This window comes from Octopus sinensis, linkage group LG21 (genome assembly GCF_006345805.1).
Source record: "Octopus sinensis linkage group LG21, ASM634580v1, whole genome shotgun sequence".
NCBI lineage: Eukaryota > Metazoa > Mollusca > Cephalopoda > Octopoda > Octopodidae > Octopus > Octopus sinensis.
Window position 1 is genome coordinate 26444238 of NC_043017.1, and position 11702 is coordinate 26455939.

An 11702-nucleotide genomic window follows, 5' to 3' on the forward strand; every position below is an offset into this window, starting at 1 on the left:
CAGCTGGCTTTACACACACTTTCTGTGTCCTTATGATATTTGCAAAGGGAGGTCATCCCTCTCTCGTAAACCTAAGTGATACGCACGGACTGCAGTTTCAAGGTAATTTGCCTCTTGTCAACGTACAGTAACCACCGGTTTTCGATGAGAGAGACCTGTTTGCGAATATCTATTTAATGTTTTTCCCAGTAACCACTGTTATTGATTTCGAAAAACTGTCTGAAAGCAATAATAAATCTCTGAACGAGATGTAAACAGTAACCGCTCGACAACGTAAAGGATACTAGCCATCTCAATATGGCTACCCACTAAGGGTGGATGTTACTGTAGCTTTAATCCCGTTTTTATATATAAATACTCACGTGGTTCTTCAATAAGCTCTTTAATGTCCGTCATATTGCAGTCAGAGTGGTCGGTATCTCTGTCAACCACACCTCACACATAGTAATTCGTGTGATTAGAACCGAAGAATTTAGGTGGCCCGACATCGACTTATTCTTATCTCTGGATACTATGGCAGAGCAGTAAGAAAGAAGCCACGTCTTCGGAAGGAAGCCACGGCTTTGTCCAGCCAAAATATTGGGCCAGTGAGTTGGTGGAGAGAACACTAGCATTTTGAGACACTCATATTCTTTGTTGAGTCCAGATTTGCTGCATTTCCGGACAGTAGCCGCGTGTGGGTCTGGAGACTCTGTGATCAAGCATTTTATGTGAAAATATGGCAACCAACAACGAACCTCGGCAGCTATTCTGGGATGATCTGAGAAGCAATTTAGAGCAATGGTTCAACAAAGCATATGGGGTGTAAGGGAAACATAAACTCAGATAAATATGTCTACATTTCGGAAAGGACTCCCTCCAATCTTCTTCGGTGGTGAAATGATTAAAAAATATTCTTTATTTATTGAAGATGGCGCTCCTTGTTACATGACTAAAATGACCCAGGATTTGTTGGATAAGAATGGCATTAAAAACCTTTCATGGCCAAGCCAGTCACCGGATATGCACCTTGTTGAACATATCTTGGATATAATAGACTGGATTTTCATATAAACAAGAAAAACCATCTTGAAAACAGATCGTTTGAGATTACTTGGCAAGAAATTCCTCAAGAAAATGTTTGTCATCTGATCAGTAACATGCTTAATACAGACCTTGTATTGAAAAATGCAAGGGGCATGGTTACTGAAAACTAAATTTACACATATTTTCCTGTTGCGATCGATGCTACGCGTACGCGAGAAAAATGCACGTGCAGTTCGCGCCAAAAAAGCCTGCTGGCTTTAAAAAATGCCACAAAATCCAGTATATTTAAGAGACCAAAAAAGTAAGATGCAAAAGAGATATTTTCTTCAAACTTGGCATGAAGTAAGTAAAGACTATTTGGTTTTACTGTTTAAAGCGTGTTCTCCCAGTCTTCCAGTTATAATTACTGGTACTTTAAACTCTTCGGTTGCATATTTGTGAGAAATAAATCGTTTTTCTTTGGAATAGAAAATAAGTCTATATTTATGTATTCTTTTGATGGTGTCTCAAATTTAGGTTAAATCAGTGTTTCTCAAAGGGGGGGGGCTATGGGACGGTTGAACAAGTTGTTTTGAGAAAATTTGGTTTAAATGTTTGACAACTCAGAACCGTCCAGTGGACGGGGGGGGGGCTTTTGCTCGTATGCATATAAAATGAGATTCAGATCTACTTACTCTCTACGCCATTGTCTTTCCATTGCATCCATTACAATAGCATACGAAAACGACAACTTTTCCTTCCATAGCTCGTTCTGATAACACTTTGCCCACCTGCAATATATAAACAATTTAAGGAATTATTTTACGTCATCTTTCATATCTTATAATTATATATAAAAAGGTGTATTAACGAGAGAACCGGTTAAACAACGGCAAAACTGCATTTCCTCAGAGTTTATGATTGAACAAACAGCATGCTATAATATTTATAAATAAACTCATCTTCGGTGCATCGGTCGCTTACTTTACAGAATTGACGAGGTCCAACGATACTTTAAGTCAGTGCTTTTCAACCTTTTTGCTGGAGTGGAACCCCAACGAAACATTCCACTGGCTCGAGGAAACCCTGTGCAATAATTTAATTGTCTTATGCACACATATCTGCATAGGAGAATTTAAAATTACTGTCGATTTTAGCATTTTTGTAACTTCTTGCGGAACCTCTGGATTGTACTGGCGGAACTCTAATGTTCCACGGAACCTTGGTTGCAAACCACTGCTTTAAGTATTACATTTTCGAGTGATTCCTTCTTATAACCTAACTCCCAGACGGTCTCCCTTTTCATAGTACAATGAGAAATATCTTAACAGATAATCAACGACGCTTATAGTCACGAAGGAAGATCTACTACACTACCATTTTCCTTTCTCAGAAGAATTAAGAAACTTTTGAAACAATGTGAAATTACAGTCGTTCACTACCTATAATATATTCCACAAATATTTAAACATAAATACTTCCTGCACGGGAGTGAGGAGAGGTGATCTATTCTCCTACCTCAACGTGGAGTAATATCTGCTGAAGAATGAAAAGATTTGGGAGTGAGATGTTATTGCCATTAATATCAACATATTTTTTCTAGCATGAAAAGCTTCATCTAAATTTAGCAGTCATGAACTTCATGCATTACCTGTTAATGAGAGATGGGCTTGACTAATAAGTTTTCTCATTGGAAGTTTGGAGAATCTTTCTGATTAATCCTTCATGGTTTTACTTCATTAAGATTTAGCCTTACTTAATCTTATATTGCGACTCATCTTCTCATTGTTTATTTCTATTACATCAAGCCACAGGAAAAATATAAAATTCATACGAGCATCAATGCATGTCAGTGTGTCTTGATTGACAAGTTATTCAGGGTATTCATAAGAAAGAAGGTTCCACTACATAATAGTTTATTTGGAAAGGTATGACATACTATATGGTTAAAAACAAATGGCCTTAACACAAATACATATTTTACTGTACATATAAAAGCTGGATGCATTTACTTGGTAATCGATCTCACATAATAAACATAAAACCGTATCATGTATCTCCCTGGTAATAATCCAGTGAGCGACACAAGGTATTGTTGTTTGAAGATACATGCAAAACATTTTTCGTTCTTTAAATATTTATTATGATTGAAATTACTATTATATTAATTTTGGAATATATAACTTACATTTCCATTCATCATTCTCCTTGTACCTAACAAGATTTAAACTTTCCTTTCGAAAAAAAAACAAATATTTACACCGAAAAAATTCAACACTGAATTAAGTCTCACTCATGTGCTAATTTAGAAATCCGATTTCTGACATTGCATGCAGTAATCAGGGAAACCTCTCTGTAATGTATTTCCATGAAGAAGTGAGAAAACCGTGTCGTTCCTGATCGAACTATTACCGTGAATATTTAACATTTCCAAAATGCAAACTAAATATATTTAGTATTTACATAGCTTAGCAAGAGTGCAGCTTTAATATTTCTGTCCCCATTGAATGTAAATAATGGTGAAGAATATTCCTATTAGTATACATCTAGATAACGTATCACAATTGTAAAAGTTTAATATAGCGATGTATATAATACCAAGAACTTCAAAGAATTTTCCCTAAACTTTCATTATAGTAGAAGATTTTCTAATATATTTTCACCTACAGGTAACATAATAGTTACATTCATTATCATATATTATCACACAAGCAACTGACGAAGAATTGATCTCTGAAAAAAAATTCAAAATTTATAAGAATCGATTTTAATATACACGTATATACATGCGTGTTAAATGGAATTTTTCTACTCTATAAAAAAGCAAAGAAAACATACCTCATAAAGAAGTTCTCCCACGCATGCCGTCTCGATTTGTACTGCATTATCAGGAGTTCTTTGTTAGTAAAACTGGAGAAGGTTCTAGAAGAAAAATAGGAGAAGGTGCTGAAAAATTTGTGGCGTTGGGCAAAAGAAAATAAGGGAGGATCAGTTCCTTATGATTTTATTCAACATTTTATTCCCTCTTCAGATTCACACAGTTGTTGCAGTTGATCAGTCAGTTATACTAAACCCCGTAAAATAATTCGAAAGCTGGTATTAGGAACACCCCATGCAAGAAGAAATGTAAATAACAGACAAAACAGTGTGGGAATGATAATTCATCATTCATACATTCATTAACCACCATAATTAATCATCGCTACCATAACAACCCAAATAAAAAATTAAGGATTTACATCATCAAATGTAAAATATAAGCCAGAATAGAATAGAGAAAACAGAAACCAAAACAAAAACAAAAATAAAATTTAAAATACAGCTTTACCTCCCCTTTACTGCAAAATAAATGAGTAAACAATTACCTCCCTTAGAATTTTTTTTTCTACATATATTAGTAATTATCTCCTTTTGCAATATATATTTTTCAACTCTCAGTACTTCAATTACGTCCAAAGTACGTATCCTTATTTTGTACAAAATTGTATATCTTTACCATTGCTTTAATATACTTTTAAATCCTGTAAAACAAATCTGTTTTCTCATCTTTCCTATTTATATATATGATGTTTGTGTGTGAGTGTGTGTGTGTAGATATATATATGTATATATACGCGTGAATTCATATGTATATGTGCTATTATAATACGTATAGTATGATATATGTGTCCAGGTGCATATCTTAACAGATAATCAATGACGCTTATAGTCACGAAGGAAGATCTACTACACTACCATTTTCCTTTCTCAGAAGAGTTAAGAAACTTTTGAAACAATGTGAAATTACAGTCGTTCACTACCTATAATATATTCCACAAATATTTAAACATAAATACTTCCTGCACAGGAGTGAGGAGAGGTGATCTATTCTCCTACCTCAACGTGGAGTAATATCTGCTGAAGAAAGAAGAAATTTTTGAGTGAGATGTTATTGCCATTAATATGCGCATGGATGAGTAATTAGAGTGTCGGGCTCACAATCAAAAGGTAGTGAGTTCCATTCCCGGACGGGGCTGTTTGTTGTGTTTTTGTGTGAGACACTATTTTTCAATTTGCTCTAGTTTACTCAGCCCTGGAAATGAGTTGCAACGTTACTGGGGCCCAAGCTGCATCGGCATTTGCCTTTTCATTGGATAATATTGCTGGAGTGGAGGCGGAATATTCTATGCAAGGGCCACTGCTGGTCTTGCCTAAGCAACCTTTCCTAGAGTTCTGCTTCGGGGTAAACATTTTAGATGCAGTCAGATAATCATTCATGATCGAAGTGGTCCAGGTACTATTACGCGCATGTAAGTAGATTTATCATCATACTAGCAGAATCGCCCAGCATTGCTCGGGTTTGTAAGGGAAATAACTATATAAGCATTTTTAGAGAGTTACAGCCAAAACATAGCAAAAAAAATTGCATGAAAAATGGAATAAAAATGATGGTAAATTTTTTTTTAAATCGTTGACTCATCGTAGACATTTTTAGAGAGTTACTTCCCTTATAAAATAGCGAAAAAATGCATTAAAATGGGAAAAAATTATAGTAAATTATTTTTAAAATCGTAGATTCATCGTAGACGCGCGCTAATACCCAGAAGGGCTCGATATAAATCACGACTATAAGATACCCGCTTTTGGTTACACTGCACCACAAAATGTGAGAGTAGTTAGGAATCTAAATCGTAGGAGACAGACACACAGTTTGACTTTTATATATAAAGATTACCGTGTGTGTGTATGTTTCTACGCAACATTATCATTTCTCCAGTATATGTATTGTGGAGGCGCGTGGCTTAGTGTTTAAGTATCATCATCATGATCGTAAGATTGTGGTTTCGATTCCTGGACCGGGCGACGCATCGTGTCCTTGAGCAAAACACTTCATTTCACGTTGCTCCAGTCCACTCAGCTGGCCAAAATAAGCAAGGCTGCGATGGACAGGCTGGGGAACACATCCGCCATAGAAACCGGGATACCGGGCCCTTGAGCCTGGCTAGGCTTTAAAAGGGGGCATTTATTTTATCTATCAGTATAGGAAGCACTCCGTCGGTTACGATGACGAGGGTTCCGGTTGATCCGAATCAACGGAACAGCCTGCTCGTGAAATTAACGTGTAAGTGGCTGAGCACTCAACATACACGTGTACCCTTAATGTAGTTCTCGGGGATATTCAGCGTGACACAGAGAGTGACAAGGTCGGCCCCTTGAAATACAGGTACAACAGAAACAGGAAGTAAGAGTGAGAGAAAGTTGTGGTGAAAGAGTACAGCAGGGATCACCACCATCCCCTGCCGGAGCCACATGGAGCTTTAGGTGTTTTCGCTCAATAAACACTCACAACGCCCGGTCTGGAAATCGAAACCGCGATCTTACAACCGCGAGTCCGCTGCCCTAACCACTGGGCCATTGTACCTCCACTATCTATTAGTATATGTATTGGCTCTGTGCAAATTTGGAACGTTCAATTAAAATGTGGTTCACTGGCAACACATTGACTCCTTCCTGCCCTACAGTTTATAATTCTCATCTAGAGACCTTCCTCCTGATCAGTCATGATTAATCATTCTGTCCATTGTCTTTGAGAATTCTCCTTTTGAAGCAATTCATGGTGTCTTTGTGCCTTTCCATCTTCATAAACTTACAGAATTTTCAGATGTATTCCCACATAATTTTGCTTCCTAATTTCAAGTATACCCTCTTTATTTGATCTTCTCTTATACTTGCGTTGCTTACTGCAGCAAGCAATTGGTCCCTGCTGTCGTTAACTCACCGAATATGTCGTTTCACATCCTTGTTCACCAAATCCGAAACAACGATCAATCCTCTTCCATGAATTTTACATATCCTTTACTGTTTCTCCGTCATATACAAATCTTGGAATTCATTTATTTTGCCAAGTTTTCCGATCTGCGTTGAAGACCATCTTTTCTGCAATTCATAGTCCTTCTAGGTATCTTGTGATTGATACCACACATGAATTTACTGTCTTTACAATGTTTCTATATTTTTAGTAATAAGGACCGTTCAGTACAAAATTCGACTTTAAAGAAAGCAAACAAAAATATTTTCTATCTCCCCAAACAAACCAATTGTATTAACTAGAACCTGAAGTATTAAATATATAACAATGAACTAAAAATGATAATAAACTTTTAAAAATCATCAATCTGTAACTGATATCATATGTATCATAAATACGAGATCCCTAAGACGTATTGCAGAAATAAAAAGCTGGCTATAAGGAAACATATGTCGGGGTTATCAGATTTACTTATTTCTGTGAAATAAATTGCACAATACATATTTCTTGTAATAATCTTTATATATATAAAACTGAGAATGTGTGTCTGTCTGTCTGTTTGTCCGTGTGTTTCCCTAAAACCTGAGAACTACGCAACCAATTTCATTCAAATTTTACACATGCCTTACTTAGGGTCCGGGGGTTATCATCGGCAAAAGAAAATTTGAACTTTTTGCCTAGGGCGAGCCCACAGCAATATCATATCTTCTCCACTACGATTCCCTAAAACTTGAGAACTACACAACAAATTCCATTCAAATTTTACACATGCCTTACTTAGGGTCCATGTAGTTTCATAGGCAAAAAAATGTTCAGCTTCTTGCCTAGAGCGAGCCCATAGCAATATCATATCTTTTCCACTATTTCAGTATTACGTGTTAAAAGTGAAACAAAAACGTTTCTCTATTTTATGTCAGATACTTTCACTTTAACAATAAAAATAATAATAACAATAATAACAATGTAGTAAGTAATAATTAAAATCAAACTAAAGTATAATATAATCGTAACATAACAAAGGTAAAAATAGCAATTGGTATAAAATTGCATCAATGACGTGAACTTGAATAGGTGGTTTCACATGAATGGGAATTAATTAAAAATAAAATTAGCGTGCAGAAATAGTTCAGATGGATAATAAAAAATTAAATTAAAGAAAAGACTATTGTCTATAAAGTATACAATGTAGAGAAAAAAGAAGATTTGAACTCATGGAGGAAAGCACCTTCGAAAAGTGTCTTGGTGCGGCTATGAAAGGTATCTAATCAGAGGTGGTAAATTCGCCCCAATAGAACCAAGGTTCGAGTCAACGGAGCGTGCAAGGGAGTATTCGACTCGAACTTGCAAAGTGGAAATATTTTATTTTTGCCTTTATATCTGAGACGTAGGACGTCCCGGAAAAAAATTTAAAATCCCCCCCCCCCCAGAAGTGGAGGTAGGCTGGATTGTTGCCACACTTCTATACAAGAGGGAGGACAAGATACAGTTGATCGAAATTACAAGAGTCGCGCTAACAATTCCAGTCTGTTATATATTTTGAGTATTGTTATCACTTGCGATATCAAGATATAACTTTGTATTTTGTATTTTATGTGTAGATATATATATATAGATGTACATGTAATATGTACACATATATATACACATATATACATGCACTATTACTATGACCCGGAAACGACGGGTCTTTAATGCTAGTTTATAATAAAATAAGTAGCATTTAGATATGCGCTCGAAGAGAAGTAACAATAAACGTTATTATTTGAATTGTCAGTATTTCTCCTATAAAATAACCATATACTTCCATATTTATACTGGAGCCAATGTGCAACTGGTACTAATTTTATGGACCCCCCGATGGGGTGAAAGGTTAGTTGGACTTCGGCTGAATTTGAACTCAGAACGTAGCGGCAGGCGAAATACTTATTTCTTTACTACCCACAAGGGGCTAAAGACAGAGAGGACAAACAAGGACAAACAAACGGATTAAGTCGATTATATCGACCCTAGTGCGTAACTGGTACTTATTTAATCGACCCCGAAAGGATGAAAGGCAAAGTCGACCTCGGCGGAATTTGAACTCAGAATGTAGCGGCAGGCGAAATACTTATTTCTTTACTACCCACAAGGGGCTAAAGACAGAGATTACAAACAAGGACAAACAAACGGATTAAGTCGATTATATCGACCCTAGTGCGTAACTGGTACTTATTTAATCGACCCCGAAAGGATGAAAGGCAAAGTCGACCTCGGCGGAATTTGAACTCAGAATGTAGCGGCAGGCGAAATACTTATTTCTTTACTACCCACAGGGCTAAAGACAGAGATTACAAACAAGGACAAACAACGGATTAAGTCGATTATATCGACCCTAGTGCGTAACTGGTACTTATTTAATCGACCCCGAAAGGATGAAAGGCAAAGTCGACCTCGGCGGAATTTGAACTCAGAATGTAGCGGCAGGCGAAATACTTATTTCTTTACTACCCCCAAGGGGCTAAAGACAGAGATTACAAACAAGGACAAACAAACGGATTAAGTCGATTATATCGACCCTAGTGCGTAACTGGTACTTATTTAATCGACCCCGAAAGGATGAAGGCAAAGTCGACCTCGGCGGAATTTGAACTCAGAATGTAGCGGCAGGCGAAATACGTATTTCTTTACTACCCACAAGGGGCTAAAGACAGAGATTACAAACAAGGACAAACAAACGGATTAAGTCGATTATATCGACCCTAGTGCGTAACTGGTACTTATTTAATCGACCCCGAAAGGATGAAAGGCAAAGTCGACCTCGGCCGAATTTGAACTCAGAACGTAGCGGCAGGCGAAATACTGGTATGCATTTCGCCCTGAGTGCTAAAGTTTCTGACAGCTGCCCAGCTTAATTAATCTATAAATAATGAATACAAAATTATTTTTTTGTTCTAGAAATAGCGGTTGTTGTTTTTTTTTTTTCTCTATCACACAGCAATTTTCGTTGTTAGTTAACGAAAACAAATGCTAGAAAACGAAAACGAAATAATACAAAAAATGAAACAAAAAGAACGAGCACAGGAAACAAAGGCGCAGGAGTGGCTGCGTGGTAAGTAGCTTGCTAACCAACCACATGGTTGCGGGTTCAGTCCCACTGCGTGGCATCTTGGGCAAGTGTCTTCTGCTATAGCCCCGGGCCGACCAAAGCTTTGTGAGTGGATTTGGTAGACGGAAACTGAAAGAAGCCTGTCGTATATATATATATATATATATATATATGTATGTGTGTGTGTGTGTTTGTGTGTCTGTGTTTGTCACCCTAGCATTGCTTGACAACCGATGCTGGTGTGTTTACGTCCCCGTCACTTAGCGGTTGGGCAAAAGAGACCGATATAATAAGTACTGGGCTTACAAAAATAAGTCCCGGGGTCGATTTGCTCGACTAAAGGCGGTGCTCCAGCATGGCCGCAGTCAAATGACTGAAACAAGTAAAAGAGTAAAGAGGAAGAGTATATATAGCGGTTACTTACAAATGAAATAAAGCGACGAAGAAACAACCTATAAATTTGGACGTCATATTGGATGTTATCGATAGGAAGGCACAGGTAAGCACTCGAATGAAATTTTTCGAGGTATATAGCTACTTTTATGTGTAAAGGTCACTTGCTAGATTGTGAAGCATATAGCATATACCACCTAAAACCAGCAACTGTGACAAATAGAGCATGAATATTTGGAAAACACAGTGAGAATACATATTACGCTCACACACACATACACACCCACAGCAACACACACACACACACACACACACACACACACACACACACACAACACATACATGCTCTCTCGCTTCGTCTCTCACACACATGCACACATTTTAATTTTAGCCAGCCCAGAGTGTTCGGGCTTTTACGTTGCAAAAAATACGCTTTGTTGATACCACCCTGAAATGACAAATACATATGCACTTGATTGATTTCGTAAATAGTGCAATCTGAATTTCTACGAAATTCTCTTTGTTGAGTTGTTGTTGACTCATCCTCATAGAATGAGGTCAAATATTCACACAATTGAGATATAACAATTGAGGTATAACAAATCGAAACTCTCTCTCTATCTATTTCACTCTCTCTCTCTCTCTCTCACACACACACACACATACACAGGCACCATACACAAACACATGTGCAAAATGTATCAATTTTGATTGGTCTCTATATACTTGTGTGTTACTACTTGTAAATTGTACAAATACTTTTCCAATATCTCAGTATTTATAAAAATTCTACGGTAATCAGGTGAATTCGAAAATTTAATATTAATCATATATTTATAACCATAGCACGTACAGGTACTCTCGTGTTTGTAACTAGATGTGTATGTATGGCACCAAATATACAGGTATACACGTATCTACGTATGTATATGTATAGTAGTGAGGGCGCGTGGCTTAGTGGTTAGGGCATTCGGCTCATGATCGTAAGGTTGTGAGTTCGATTCCCGGCGACGCGTTGTGTCCTTGAGCAAGACACTTTATTTCACGTTGCTCCAGTCCACTCAGCTGGCAAAAATGAGTTGTACTTGTATTTCAAAGGGTCAGCCTTGTCACTCTCTGTGTCACGCTGATTATCCCCGAGAACTACGTTAAGGGTACGCGTGTCTGTGGAATGCTCAGCCATTTGCACGTTAATTTCCCGAGCAAGCTGTTCCTCGTGGTCGTAACCGGCGGAGTCTTTAAAAAAAAAAATGTATAGTTATATGTGCTATAGCAAAAAACAAAAAAAAAAAAAATCATTGCGACGAACAGCTATCCAGATTTTCCTCAACAAATTATCAATTCATTTGGACATTTATCAAGAAGGTAAAAACATGTCGGTTTAGTAACTCCATTCGATGAAATCGATATTCCATTGAAAAAAAGCAGAAA

General features: G+C 37.1%; 1 protein-coding gene across 1 annotated transcript in view; it reads right to left on the reverse strand.

Moving 5' to 3' along the window:
- Positions 1-10445, reverse strand: part of LOC115223027 — a 50028-nt gene extending 39583 nt beyond the window's left edge. The window contains exons 1-3 of the mRNA XM_029793454.2: positions 10303-10445; positions 3844-3927; positions 1701-1796 (exon numbers count right to left, since the gene is read on the reverse strand). Of these exons, the coding sequence (XP_029649314.1) occupies positions 1701-1796; positions 3844-3927; positions 10303-10349 (227 nt within the window). The 5' untranslated portion in view covers positions 10350-10445. The remainder of the gene's footprint in view (positions 1-1700; positions 1797-3843; positions 3928-10302) is intronic.
- Between the last annotated feature and the right edge of the window lie 1257 nt (positions 10446-11702).